The following is a 14,343-nucleotide window of genomic DNA, read 5'->3' as shown; positions in this document are numbered from 1 at the left end:
TTCCCACCTTGCATTATTTGTGGTGCTTTCATAGGACTCTATGAAGGACTGCCTGCGATGAGCACAGGCAACTGATTGAAACTCATCCTAATTAAATCTCTTATTTAAAGTGGGCGGTTAAAAGGGATTGGGAGTTGGTTTGCTTGGGAAAGTAGATGTAACCGGTGGTACAAATGGGATATTTATAAACCAGGGTAAGTTAGAAAGCAAGTCAGAAAATTAAGTTGAATATGCAAAGCTATTTGCTAAACAGGCCCCTTGGAAAGGAGTTAAAGGTGTGTGTGGTATGGGGGTGAATGCTTGTAATCCCAGCACTCTGGGAGGCTGAGGCGGGAGGACTTCAGGTTCAAGCCCAACTTGAGCAACTTAAACTACCTAGCCAGACTGTTTAAAAAAAAAAAAAAAAAAAAAGGCTGGGGGATGTAGCTCAGTGCAAAGGCCCTAGGTTCAATCACCAGTATCACCAAAAAAAAAAAAAAAAAGAAAGAAATATTAAAGGAAAACTACTGCTTTATATTTCTGAGAAACCACAATCAAAGCCCCTTAACCCCTGTCTTTCAATCTCCAGGTGTTATTTATTCATGTCTAAGCTCAGAGTATTATTTTCTGTTTTGAAGTTAGCTTTACATGGCCCAACATTAATCTCACAATCTACCCAAGTATTACACAAGGTGGCGATTGACAGTAAAACAAAAACTCTTTTCCTGTTCGCAAGCTTGGGTGCTTCTGATCACAGTGTCACAGTTTGGGGTGCTTTGTTTGGAGGATGATTAGGATGGCACCCTTGGTACTGATTATAGTGGAGCTTATTTGTATCGCCCAGTCTGGGCACTGCATTATATTAAAACTTCCATTTTGGGGTACATAGTCACTATAAATTCTCTCCCAGCTTAAACTTGGCATCAACCCTATATCTCACCAGAAGCGAGATTATTAAGTATGGAACCACAGGAACTCGGCATTTTTCTTCTTTTATACTCGTGCAGGAAAAAAGACCCTGCTGAAATAGCACCTATGGTTCCTTCATTCTCAGATGAAAATTTCAAGCATTAACAGCTCATTCACAAAGTATAATCAGCAGGTTGCTATGACCAGATTAAATTTAAGCTGATGTGACAGGCCACTGCTTCTTGCATTAATAGATCCCAAATTTTCTGGAAGAAGAATGAAATAATTTCGGCTTCTTTCTAGAAAAAATGAAGAGGTGGAAAATGAAGCCCCGTCTGCTCCAGTGAATAGCACTTCTGACAACTGTTTCTCTGGAGTTCATCCATTTCCAACAGTCTCACCATCTATAACTGAATTTATGTAGGGCATGGCTCTGAAGTGGTAAAGGTTGAGACTTCTGTTCTAAGAACCACTAAACATAAACTGCACCCAAATGTTGGCAGGTTCATGGAATCATGGGAGTGGAACTTGTGCAAAAAGGTGAGGATGAGTTGACCTAAATTTGTCACCATCCAAGGCACATGCTCAGGCAGCTCAGCATTACCATCTACACAGGTAGATCTTACTGAAATGCCCCCTTGTTACCCATGGCCAGGATGGCCACGTTTTAAATACTTCAAAATCCAAGTTAATTAATTAGGAGTAAATAATTAACTACATACCACATCAGAAAACTTTTACCATTCTGTCCTTTATGTAAACAAAGGGATTGCATGCATGTGGTCTTGTATTTCTCTAAGTTATTCTATTCCTGGATATTAATTCTACTAGGGAAGGACACTAGTTGTGAGAGATTAAGTTATTTGCCAAGATCAGACAACTTGTAAATGACAGAGGAGACTATACAGCTAGTAAAAAGGTGAGGAATTTGATCCTGGTTACGTTCTTAGATGTTCTTGAGACAGAACTTGGAAACTGAACCAGATGAATCTGCAACTCTGGCCACCTGAAGAATTCTCAACCTCTTCTTGGATAGTGTTTAGATGGTCTTAGCTTTGTTCAGCCAATCTTAGCTATTCCATCCTGTTGTTCCTGCTTAGGGAAAGAATACCAATAAAATTCCAAGACTTAAATGGAAATCTAATATAATCTTGGTAACAACAAAATCAATACTCAGTACTTTGTATGCATTGATGAGATAAATTTCCTACCCCTCCCCAAAAGATACAGCTCTTAAAAGCATGTATAAACCAGTGATTCAGCATACATTGTGATGTATGTTAGGTTCTTACACTGAAAACTTTAGAGTGTACAAATTCAAAAATAACATTTTTAGAATAATAATCTCATGCCAAGGAGGATAAAGTTTTGAAACAACCTGGAACGTGGTGAGGGCAATTTTTTAATACTTTAAATACAGTGAACTACATATTCCTTTGGCTAGACAGTCTTGGAGACTAGTCCAACCAGCATGCTAAGATTTTTTTTTTAATTTAGTGGTCTCACAATTTCCTATTATCAACCCTCCACCCAACAGAATCGAATTCAGGAAGTCTGTCAATAGCTACTTGTCTCGGATTAGGTTTATGGTGTGGTAACAGGACTGTGTGGGGGGAAATATGCTCAGAATATGTCCAAGCACGTTTAGGTCAAGTCAGTAAGAGTACTTAATGCTGAAAAGAGCGTAGAGTATTCCTATGACTGAGAACCCAGCACACAGGCTACTCGTGAGCAGGTACAGTACTCCGGTTTCTCCCCTGCTGGCAGACCCTAGGCACTGAAAAACCACGAGCTTCTTTGAGACTCTATCACACATCCCCAGCAAATATCCCTGGAGCTGGAAAGCAGTTAAGATCCAATCCGGGGAAAAATGAGGAATAGGAAGGAAATCAAAAAATTTAATTAATCCCACTCCCACCCCATTTTCCCAAGTGCTGCCCATGTAAAGACTTTCTAAGGCACCCTCCTCCCGCAAAAACCTTGATCCTGCAAAAATAAAATATAATAAACCCATTTGGGGCACAGATATGGTGAGGTCCACGACTGGTCCTATCAAGCCACCGTTTATCTGCCTGAGTCCGGTCCGGTCCTAGGCTCGTTCGGTCCAAAGCTCACCACGAGGGTGAAGACCAGGAGGCATGGAGGAGGGGAACGCAGGAGAGAAAAGGAGAAAGGGGGAGACCTCCGGGCCACACTTCTTTCTAGCACCAACATAAAGAGAAGCCGCATACTGACCTAAATCATCTCTCAAAGGCGCTTTATAAATTATAGGGACAAAGGGAAGGGGTGGCGGGTGGCCTGGGAACCCCACGGACACCCTACCCTCTGACCCGCCCCCTCCCCCCTCCAGCACAAGGAAAGGAAGACAGAAAACAGAGCTCAACTCGGCCATTGGCGACGAGCCCCCTCCGGTTTTCAATCGCCCATCCATCCGCCCCCTAGAAAAAATACACAGAAACACCCTGCCCACCCCCTGGGGTGGCACTCCCGCCCTGGGGCTCCTGGCCCCCCGAGGCCGGGGCATTTACTTAGTTGGATTTTTCTTGCTTACTCATTTCCCTCGAGCACCCAACCCCCCGTTCCCACTCCAAAACCCCGCTCAGCCGCCTACCCTGCCGGCCCCGGCCCCCCCCCCCCCGAACGGGGCCCCCGCGCCCGCGGCCCCCGCGCCGCCCCGGTCACTCACCTGCTGCTGTAAGGGCATTTCTGAAGGCAGCCTGGCTCCGGGGCAGTGGGGGGCCGGCGGGAGAGGGGGCCCGGAGGGCCGAGCAGACCGGCGGCGCCGGGCGCGGGCGGGCGCCGGTGCGGAGGGGGGGGGGGGGGACGGGAGAGGGAGGGTGGCGGTGCCGGGGACGGGTGCGAGGGGGCCGGGACCGTCCCAGGTCAGGGAGCCGGCGAGCAGGAGGAAGTGGGTGCCCCCTCTCCCCCTCCAGCGCCCCCTCCCGCCGCCGCTGCCGCCGCCTCCCCAGTCACAGGCGCGTCCTCCGCGCACGTGTGCGAAACGTCACCGGCGGGTCCCGAAGAGAGGGACAGACCCGGGTTGCGGGACAGGAGCCCGGCTGCCCCCGCCCTGCGTTGCCGGGGGGCGGAGGGGGGCAGGGCGGGGAAGCGGGGGCCCGGGAAGAGGCGGGTCAAGGGCAGGCCCGGGGCTGGCGGGGAAGGCCCTGGGAGCGCCGGCCACGCGGCTGCCGCGGGATGCGCCAAGGCCGGGGCAGGAGCCCCCGGGCTGTGCGTCCCGGACAGCCCCCGCCCCAGCGCGGCCCCCGCTCCCCGCCGCACCCCCGCCACCCTGCCTCCCCCGGTGCCTTTGTTGCGGGCAGTCCCAGGTCCCCGAATGTGTCCGGCGCTGCCCCTGCGCTCCGAGCACGCCCCAGGGACCCCCGGCCGCGCAGGGACTTCGGAGGCCGGCCGGAGGGATCCGGGGCGAACCCCTAGGCAATCCTCGCCGTCGGCACCCCCGGGGGACCCCCCTCACTCCCCAGATCAATGCACCCTCCCCCACCCCCTTCTCCATCCGGGGCGTGACCCCTTCCTACGCCCGAGAAAGAGGAAGCTTCGAGTTGGAGGGGAGGGGAGAGTGGGGGTAGGGAAAAGTGCTGGAAAAGCACGCGGGGGTCCCGAAAAGTTTCGGAGTGCCAGGCGTGGCTCGCGCCGGGCCGATCCCCACTACCCCGCGCACCAGGCCGGGCCCCCAGACCCTCTCGGCCCCCGGGGGAGCGCGCGAGTCCTAACAATGAGCCGGCGCTCGGCGCCGGCAGCCTCCGTGAGTCCGAGGCCCGCGCGCTCGGCCCGGCGCCCCCACCGCGCAGCGCAGCCCACCTCCCGCCCGGGCCAGGGCGCAGGGGAGAGGATTACCGGAGGGCCGCCGCCGCCGCGTCCCAGCGCTGGTAGCTGCTGCAGCAGCCCGGCTCTGCCCGAGGGTCCGTGCGGCGTGGTGTAGAGCAGGCTGCCGGCCGTCGGCTCCGCGCCGGGGGCGCTGGGGAGGAGGGGGCCGGCGGCGGCCGCGCCGCTGGGGAGGGAGGAGCAGGAGGTGGTGGACGTGTTCGTGGTGAGGATCTGGATGTACGCGCCCGGGGCGGCGGCGGTGGCGAAGCCGGGGCTGGCTAGCAGTGCCCTTTTGTCCATGGAGGCTGCGGCGGCGGCGGCGACGACAGCCGCCCCCTCCCCACCCCCGGCGGTCACCAGGTACTGCTCCAGGGCGGGCTGGATCCCCTTTCTCATCTCTCGCTCCTGCGCTTTTTAGTGTTACGGTATATTAATGTATTGCTTTCAATTTCTTTATTATTTGCAGTCGGAGTTTCCAAGTCTGTCCTTCTCTCCCCGCCCGGCGCTTCCGAGCCCCCTCTCTCTATTTTTCCGCACCGCACAGGCCCCGGGGGCCAAAAATAATCGGGGATCTGGAGAGAGGAGGGTCCGGGCCGCAAGGATATCAGACCCCGAGAGGGGATGGAGGCGTCGGGGGCAGCCGATGCAACGGATTGCGAGGCGGTGGCGGCAGCCCGGGTGCTGCGGCCGGCAGCTGAAAAATGGCTCCAGGAAGCTGCTGCTGACAATGAATGAAGGGATACGGTTTACGCGCCAAGGTCCTCCCGCGAAACTCAGATTTCCCGCCGGCTTTTCAAACTATATTTGCATATCCCCGCCCCTCAACCCGCCGAGGACCGTTCCCACAGCCCATTGGGTCTCTGCCTCCTTACTTCACTCCCAATCGCGGAACGGGGCCTCAACTAGTTAGTTTCCATTGGTTCCCGTTCATCATGGTTACCGGGGCGACAGGGGCCTTATTTGCATAGGCCACCTTGATTGGCTGGGAGCAGAGCAAGGTTTTTTTCCTTCTCTCCCACGGCAGGCCACGCCTGGTTCAGGCCCCGCCCCTGTCCCGCCCGCGGGGGCCGGCGCTACTGACCTGGGCAGGGACTCCGCACCCCGCAGACTCAGTGTGGATCTGGTCTAGAGCGCAAGTTTCGCTTTTGTAAATTGTCAAGGTGACCAAGGGAACACTTTCAGGAACTCTTTGGCCAGTGTAATCGATGAGAAACTGCAAGAGACTCCCCTAAATATATGCCAATGTGAAGACGTTGCCTGGCAGGTGGACACTGAGCCCTTTAAAACCGGGGGTTTTTCCCTTCCTGAAATCCAACCAGTGCGACCAGAGCTGATCCCGAGGCAGACGCTGATAGACAGAAGCATGTGGGCAGACAAATCGCGGGGGCAGGAGCCTGGGCTGGCGGGCACCATTCAGTTACCGTTCCAGATCATTCCTGGTAGCTTCATTATTGGCCTGGATTGAGTTTAAGTAAAAATTAACCCTTGTCAAGTGAACTCTTACCACTAGGATTGGCTGGAGTCCGGCAGTCGGGCACTCCCTCTGTCCCCGACACAGCCAGGCTAGTTAATCAGGGCTAACCTAGAACTGATCTGCGGGCTTCTAATCCGAAGAGGCGCAGACTTTCGGGGTGACGTGGTTCTCCCAGTGCCTGCACCCGGGTTTCAGCACGGTGCATCCTGGGTCTCCTGGGAAGCCCTCCAGCTAGAAGTGAGCACGCTAGCCCTCATCCAGTCCAACATATCTTCAGAGAGGCTTTTTGGTTCTGGCTATTTTTATGAATTAGAAATTGGTACCAAGAAGATATTATGAAGTTACTGTCAAATTGACTTCTATGTTGGTACAATTATTCAAGGGTCTTATACGTGAAAATTCCACCTGTGAGACCTAGCAGGATCAGAGACCCCCCTGCAGGACTTCCGGGGAAAGGTGTAGATGTAGAAAACCAGGGCTTCATTTACGGCTCCAGTCGCAGAGATTTGGGCATAACAGCTGCTTTAGATAGCGTCCAGCAGGTGATGAGGATTGCTATACCTTGAGCCCTTTCACCAGACTTTCATTATAATATTATTATTATTATTATTATTGTTATTAATTCCCCAAACTCAAATACTCAGAGTCCTCTACGAGGCCTGAAAAGATAGGTCAACTCAGGCTAGGACTCCGCAATACTTCATTACCATTTTTGAAACAAGATGAGTTCAAAGTACTATTAAACCCTGCACCATGCTCTGGATATTTTGGTTTTGCATTCAAGGTAGTTGAGGGCCCATGGCCAGTACACAGACATTTGGTGACTCTGCTAGAACTGTTTTGTGGGCACATAAGGTAGTGTTCAAAGGATATGGCCCTTCTAGTTGAGTTAGTGGAATAATGGGAACCTCCTTAATCTTGTTCTGTCAGTGTTGCTTTCCACTGTGGAGCACTCTGTACCACTGTAACTATTGGATATTACCATCTGTGCAGCATCACCGCCAGTATGTGTTTGGGATGGTAGTGGAGATTCTGGGGGAGGGTGATGCAATATTCAGTTATAACAGACCTACATCTTACATTACAGGCAAGCTGGGAGCCATACTTTGTGCAATCTTGAGCTCCCTGTGATTGCAGTAAGATAAATACGACACAGCCACAAGAACACAAGTGTTCACGCTCAAACCATACCTGTGATTCTGGTTTTAAAATCTTTGAAATAATTATCATTCTACCTTAGCCAAGTTACATGTTTTAATATAGGTTAATTGGTAGAAAAACATGTTTTGATATTTTATGTCTAGTGGACCCTTCAATGAGGAGGAAGGAAGAGTTCAAAAGAGAGAAGAGGTGTTGTTAGATAAGATGCTAAAACTTGAGATAGGCTATTTATTTGTGGAGAGGTAGTATGTTTTAGTCAAAAGATAATGGCCTGTGGAGTCAGAATAGCTTGAATTCTGGCTCTGCCACTAACTTGCTGTATAGCTTTGATCTCTAAAAGCCTGTTTTCTCATATGTTAAATGAGACCTCATATTGCAGTGCCCATATTGCAAGGTTATGACGAAAAGAGGCAATAATAAATATAAAGTGCCAGGCATGTGGCAGGTGTTCAATAAATGGGAGCTACTTATGATTCTACTTATTTGAACATTCATGCTTAGCAGTTCTTTGTGGTCTCGTCTGACTGTCAGCCTCTAATCTTCCTAGAGTTGCTGGATGTCCACTTGCTGGGACACTTTAGCTTCATCCCAGACTATGAGGGCAGTCCTGGTTAGTAGGGATTACAGAATCCTGCCTCCGAAACTCAGATGACACAAAGTCAGCTCTTCTTTTCATCCCACTCCCAACCTGCTCATCCACTAGTGGCCACCTTCTGTCTGTTTCTAATATGATCCCTCCTCACGTTCCCTTGAACATGAGTCCTAGTGCTGGAACCACACAACTCTCACCAGCCACATCCCTTCCCTTTCTTTTGCTTTGGCAAACAGGCAGCTGTTGGTCCCAGAATTGGCTTGCATGGTTGGTTGAATGGTGGCCACCCAAAAGACATGTCTATATCTTAATCTGTGGAACCTGTGATTGTGTGTGACTTTATTTGGGAAAAGGGGATCTTGCAACTAAGTTAAGAATCTCATAATCATTGTGAATTATCTTGAGGTGGGTGCTAAATCCAATAATGAGTCCATGTGAGAGAAAACCAGAGAGAAGCAGACAGGCCTGTGAAGTTGGAGTCAGAGATTGAAGTAAGCCACCACAAGACTAGGCACACTGACAGCCATCAAAAGTTGGAAGAGGCAAGGAACAGAATCTTGTATCCTTGGAAGGAAAATGGAGCCCTGCCAACACTTTAGTTTTGGGCTTCTGGCATCAAAGTCTGTGATAGAATATATTCCTATTGTTTGAATCTACCCAGTTTGTGCTAATTTGCATGGCAGCTTAGGAAATTAATACAGGCCCTGGTCAAGCTACCTCTCAACCTGAAACTTCAAACCTCTCAGCCCCTGCTCACCTCATTTTTATTCCTGCCAAGATGCCATTCCTTGCTGGACACCAATGACAATAATTGCTAGTGTCAGCTACAGAGCCTGGTAACAATTTTCAGAGTATTATTTGATGACCACAAGGTGCAGATTCAGCTAAGGAGCCTGAGAAAATGCAGATTCCTGTGGTGCCACCCTGACCTAATCAGCATCCTTTGAGGTAGGACCCAAAAATCTGCATTTGACAAGTCCCTCTAGGTAATTTCTTTGAGTACAAAGACTGAGGGCAAGACTGCTGATACCTTTGAACTTCTTCCCATTACTTTCCCCTGTTACAGCTAGAATTGACACCCCTGCACCTAAAGCCTTGATAAATCTGTCCAATCCTCCTCCTGCCTCTTCTCGTCCTGCCAATTAGCATAAGTTCTGGATTCATACACAGACATTTCTATATACATACATAGACAGATATATACAGACAGATATATACATGCTGTCTATATCCATATAAAGTTTGACATAATCCCTGTCATTGTCCATTTTCAATTTAGAAATAAGATTGTGCCAACATTTATAAGGTGTGTAAATTATTCCTGAGGAACAATACTATTCAACAGTTCTATGAAAATTCAATATTAAATCTTGAGATGGAAAATTATAGCTTTAAGTGATTAAAGAAATTGCTCATAAATGTAGCAAAAGTTTAGATTGTGCCTTTCACTTAGTTCAGCTAAATCTGGTTGCCCCTTCAAACTTGAAATATATAGTTTTAAATTTTAGGGTCTGGAGAAGATAGTTTAGGTCTGAGTCTAAGGCTAATATGACATTTCAGTTAGTTGCCCACAAAACAATACATTCTGTTTCATCTTCCTGGTTTGGAAGAAAGGATCATGCTCTTAAACTATCAACGCTTCAGATGCTAATAACAAGATTTCTAAGAGCATATCCTAGAAAATTGACCATTATAGTTATTACAGATAGTGGTGTAGATACTAATGTAGCATTTCTTGTCTTCAGTTCTTTGACCAGAAGATACTGTTTGGACAAAGTTTAGTATTTTAAATATATCTGGATGAACTTCTGACATACAACACTGTTCTCAGTCACATCTAAATTTAGTTCTCTGGTTGAGATCCAAAATATGCATCCTAAGCAGGGTAATTTTGATGTGAGTAACCCACAGCACACACTTTGAGAAACATCCCCATACAAGCATCCATGACCGAGCAATCTCTGCACTGTAACTTAGCTTCTTTGGCAACTATGGTGTATAAGACGCCCTTGCATATAGCATCTTTTATGCAGCTGATGTTACCATTGTTAACATGGCTGTTTGCTTAGGCTATCCTGTGAATTGAAATTACCTCTTTTATTGAAGTTGTTTCTCAGTTAACAAGTGATATACTCAGAGAAAATATACTGGATGATAAAGAAAGGTATTGCTCAAAGGTATGTGTTTCCTTGAGTATTTGAAACAGATATTTATTGCAACCCAAAAAAAAAAGCCACCCCAGATTAAAAAAATCAAATGAAACACATGTATGGCTTAATGGGTTATAATAAAGTGAACATCCACGTGATTACCAACCAGGGCCAGAAATGGAACTCTGCCTGCACCTAGACGTCCTTTTCATGTGTCCCATTCTGAACACAACCGCTTCCCTCCCACCCAAAGTAACCATTAGCCTGACATTTACTGTCTTCACTTCTTTGTGTTTCTTCAAAGTTTTATCACCCAAATATGCATGTCTAGGAACTACAGTTTAGTCTCACCCATTTGCAAGATGTCAGTACGTCTTTTAAGTCTCTTAGTCTATGGTTGCTCATCCATCCCTTTTATTTGTTGCAATTTATCATGAAGGATGTAGTAGGTCGAATGTACCCTGGGCCCCAAGATATGTCTAGCAGAATGTATAAATTTGATTTTATTTAGAAAAGGGGGTCCTTGCTGAATAATCAAGGTAAAGATGTCAAGATGAGATCATCCAAGTTGGAGTAGGCCCTGACTCTAATGTTAAGAGACATTATAAGAGGAGAAGACCTCGTGGACATAAAGGGCAAGTGAAACGATAGTGTCTACAAACCAGGATTACCAAGGGTGCCAGGGCTCACCAGAAGCTGGGGAAGAAGTGGTGCAATCTGCTCCGCAGAGCCTCCAGAGGGACCCAACCTGGAGACATCTTGACTTTGGACTTCTGTCCTCCAGAACTGTGAGAGAACACCTTTCTTTCTTACCTCCTTCTCTTCCTCTTTTCTTCTTTTCTCTTCTCTTTCCCCTCTCCTCTTTTTTCTCCTCCTCCTCCCCCTCCTCCTTTTTCTTCTCCTCCTGCTTCCTCCTCCCCCCTCCTCCCCTTACCTTCTCCGTACTCCTCCTCCTCTCCTTCACCTTCTCCTTCTTCCTCCTCCTTCCCCTTCTCTTCTTCTTCTTCCTCCTCCTCCTCCACCTCCTTCTTCTTCTTCTCTCCCCCCGACCCCGCCGAGATGAACCCAAGGGCACTGTACTCCTGAGTGGCATTCCCTGCCCTTTCTACATTTTTCATTTTGAGACAGGATCTTACTGAGTTACCCAAGCTAGCCTCAAACCTGAGCTCCTCCTACCTCAGCCTCCCAAGTACTGGGATTACAGGCATGTGCCACTGAGCCCTGCTCCTCCTGATCCATTTTGATTCCACTCCCAGCAGTTTATCTTCTGTGTACAACCCTCTATATAGGACTCCCTGAAAAGGGAGTGCCAGGAGTCAGTCTTGAGAGGAGACAAGGTTGCCCTGGGTCTGCAGACTTTGGAGCCACAATCTTTTGATCTCACCTGCCACTAGAGGATAACACCTTCCTTAGCTTTAGAGGCCATCCTCACATCTGTCACTGGTACCCCAGTGGAGGTCTGTCAGTTGTTCAGGGTTCTCCTGGTCCTACGTCCTGTAAGTACCACGCAGTTCTTCCCTCCACCCTCACACACTGCTGCTGACAGCTCAGGGCTATTATGGCAGTTCAGGGTTGCCTTCACTTGTACTTAGGGGCTAGTGGGGCTACTCTGTCATTGGCTTTTGTTGTAAATATTGCCTGTGGGGTTTTTGTTTTTTAGATGGGTTGAAATCAGGGTCTTTGTACTGTGCTTCATCCTGGCCTTCCCCCACTGTTTTTAAATTTTGAGACAGGGTCTCGCTTAGTTGCCCAGGCTGGACTTGAACTTCTCGTCCTCCTGCCTCATCCTCCCAGGGTACTAGGGTTACATGAGGGCACCACCATGCTGGCTGCTCCTAGGTTTTGGTTTTGCTCTTTGGGTATCCTTGCTGTTTTCATGTGAGGGTAAAGGGAGATGATGGAAGAACAGTGCTGTTGTCATCATCTTCAGGTTTCCCTTCCCTTTCCTTTCTAGCTCACCATACTGCGTTGGCATTGGAAGGATGTCTTGAAGGCAGACATTTCCATAAGTGTTACAGGAAGGAGAGTTACAAGATGTTTTCTTTCTAGGTTCTCAGAGAGCACTTGCAAGAGTGGACTGAAGAAGAGAACGGGAATGCAGTTCCTCAGGTCAGTCCCGCAATGATTCAAAGGACATTTGGAACAGAGGGAGGTGGAGGAACATACACTACCTCTTCATATTTTGTAGTCTGCTTGTTCCTCTTTCTTGTGGGTTTTAAGCAGGGAACACTTGGCAGCAAGCATATCATAAATGGGCCTGTGGGCAGAAAATTACTTCTTCTTTTCCACTTTGGTTTCCTTGACAGCACTCCCTCTTGATTCCCATTCTATCCCTCTGATTTCTGAATCTTATCGATAGCATCATTTTCTTGTACATTCTCTTTAAAATCTCTTCCTTTTCTACCTGTTCTGTACATTCTCCTGTACCATCTTTTTGTGGTATAATAGTTTTAACCATTTTAAAGTGTACAATTAAATACATTCACAGTGTTGTATAACCTCCACAACTATCTGTACCCAAACATTTTCAATATCTCCAACAGAAACTCTGCTCCTATTAAACAATAGCTTCCCACCCCCATATCCCTCCTTCCCTTGCAGACATTATTCTATTTTCTATTTCTATGAATTCAGGTACCATATAGTAGTATAATCTTACAATATTAGTCTTTGTGTGTTTGGCCTATTTCACTTAAAGTAATGTTTTCAAAGTCCATCCATTGCACATATATATATGATATTTTGTTTACCCATTCATCTATGGATAGACTCTTCAGTTGTTCCTACCTTTTGGCTATTGTGAATAGTGTTGCTATGAACATTGGTGTATAAATATCTCGTCAAGTCTCTGCTTTCAATTCTTTGAGACATATACTTAGTAGTGGAATTTCTGGGTCATATTGCAGTTCTATGCTTCACCTTTTGAAGAATTTCCTGGACAATCTTGTCCTTTTCTACAACTTCAACTGCAGTTTATGTAGTGTTGTCAAATAGAATTTTGTATAATAATGGAAATGTCCTACAATTCTGTGCCATCCAATATGCTAGCCATTGGTTCCATTTGTCTAATCAGCACATACACTAATAAAGAGTATGACTAGGGAACTGAATTATTTTTAAGCTCTATTTAATCTTAGTTTATTTAAATCCAAATTTAAATGGCCACATGTAAGCTAATATACTGCCCACCATATATCTGTGGGCTGTGAAGTTTTCTAATTCTGTATTTCTAATCCTGCCATTTTTTATTGTTCAAATACATAATTATACCATGCGTTCACCATGAATTTAGACCATAGTCCTATACACCCAGTCCTGAATGCTATGATTCTGAATGCTGAAATCCAAAAGATCAAAATCCTTAACATCTAAACTCCCAAAAGATCAAAATCTCAAGAACATTGTTCTGGAAAGAAAATTTTTAAAAATACTTTAAAAGAGATTTATCTGCATTTTAAAAAGGAGTTTTATTTAAGAAATATAAAAATAGGACAATGCTTTACAGGTCATTTTTTTCACAATAAAATAGGTAATAACAACAAATATTTTTTCAAGTATAAACACTCAGGTACCTTAATTGCAGTCACACATGTGTAACAGTCATGCACAGCTGCACTGTATTCATAAGGAAATGGACTAGGAAGTAAAATGTATAAATTCATATCCATGGTTATTAGCTGTGTGTACCCACCTCTATATAATTGTGGTTATTTGAAATACCCAAAAAGTTAACCTGTCTTTTGACCAGATAAATCAAGAACTGCAATTAGTCATTGCTGAGTTTGCAGTTACACAAAAAGCTGAGGTCTCAAGAAATGTTCTTACAGAAATTTAGCCATACAAAAAAGACATCTCTCCATTTATTGAGGAAGTTTCAACTTTTTGTATACATGCATGTATACATGTATACATGCTTACACACAAAGCCAATTATGATAATGCACTGTTGCTGAGTCAAATTCATGTAAAGTGTGTAAAACAAGACTCTATAAAAATCTTTGCACAAGTTATACTTCCAGTATTGGAAATGATATGAAGATGAAGTGTGCAGCATAGGAAATTATAAAAGTTGATGCTGACAATGTCAAATGGTACAGAAAAACTTTTAAAGAGGAGAAAAGAAGAGAAAAATACCCAAGAAAACTAAAAAGAAAATTTAACATAGAACTATGTTACAGGGATAGATTATGGGCAATTGCATAGGTGTCTATAAGATGGTCTGACTTGTGATCATTGATTATATTTTGAAGTCT

The 14,343-nt window shown here is 46.4% G+C and overlaps 1 protein-coding gene across 6 annotated transcripts in view; it reads right to left on the bottom strand.

The window, feature by feature from the left end:
* The window catches only part of E2f3 (E2F transcription factor 3), an 84,090-nt gene extending 78,593 nt beyond the window's left edge, over positions 1 to 5,497 (bottom strand). For 4 of the 6 annotated variants that reach the window (XM_087181812.1, XM_087181814.1, XM_087181815.1 and 1 more), the window contains exon 1: positions 3,575 to 3,845. Coding sequence is in view for 4 of the 6 variants with exons in the window: in XM_087181815.1 (XP_087037941.1) it covers positions 3,575 to 3,592 (18 nt within the window). In the remaining 2 variants the exon portion in view is untranslated. Of the gene's footprint in view, positions 1 to 3,574; positions 3,846 to 4,743 lie in introns of those variants that run through there. The other 2 variants (XM_021260571.2, XM_021260570.2) reach the window with 2 other exon arrangements.
* Positions 5,498 to 14,343: the final 8,846 nt, after the last annotated feature.

Source organism: Heterocephalus glaber, unplaced genomic scaffold (genome assembly GCF_053883595.1).
Source record: "Heterocephalus glaber isolate CG9 unplaced genomic scaffold, H.glaber_assembly_v1.0 deba00001472, whole genome shotgun sequence".
Classification (NCBI taxonomy): Eukaryota; Metazoa; Chordata; class Mammalia; order Rodentia; family Bathyergidae; genus Heterocephalus; species Heterocephalus glaber.
This window is presented reverse-complemented; position numbering and strand designations above follow the sequence as displayed.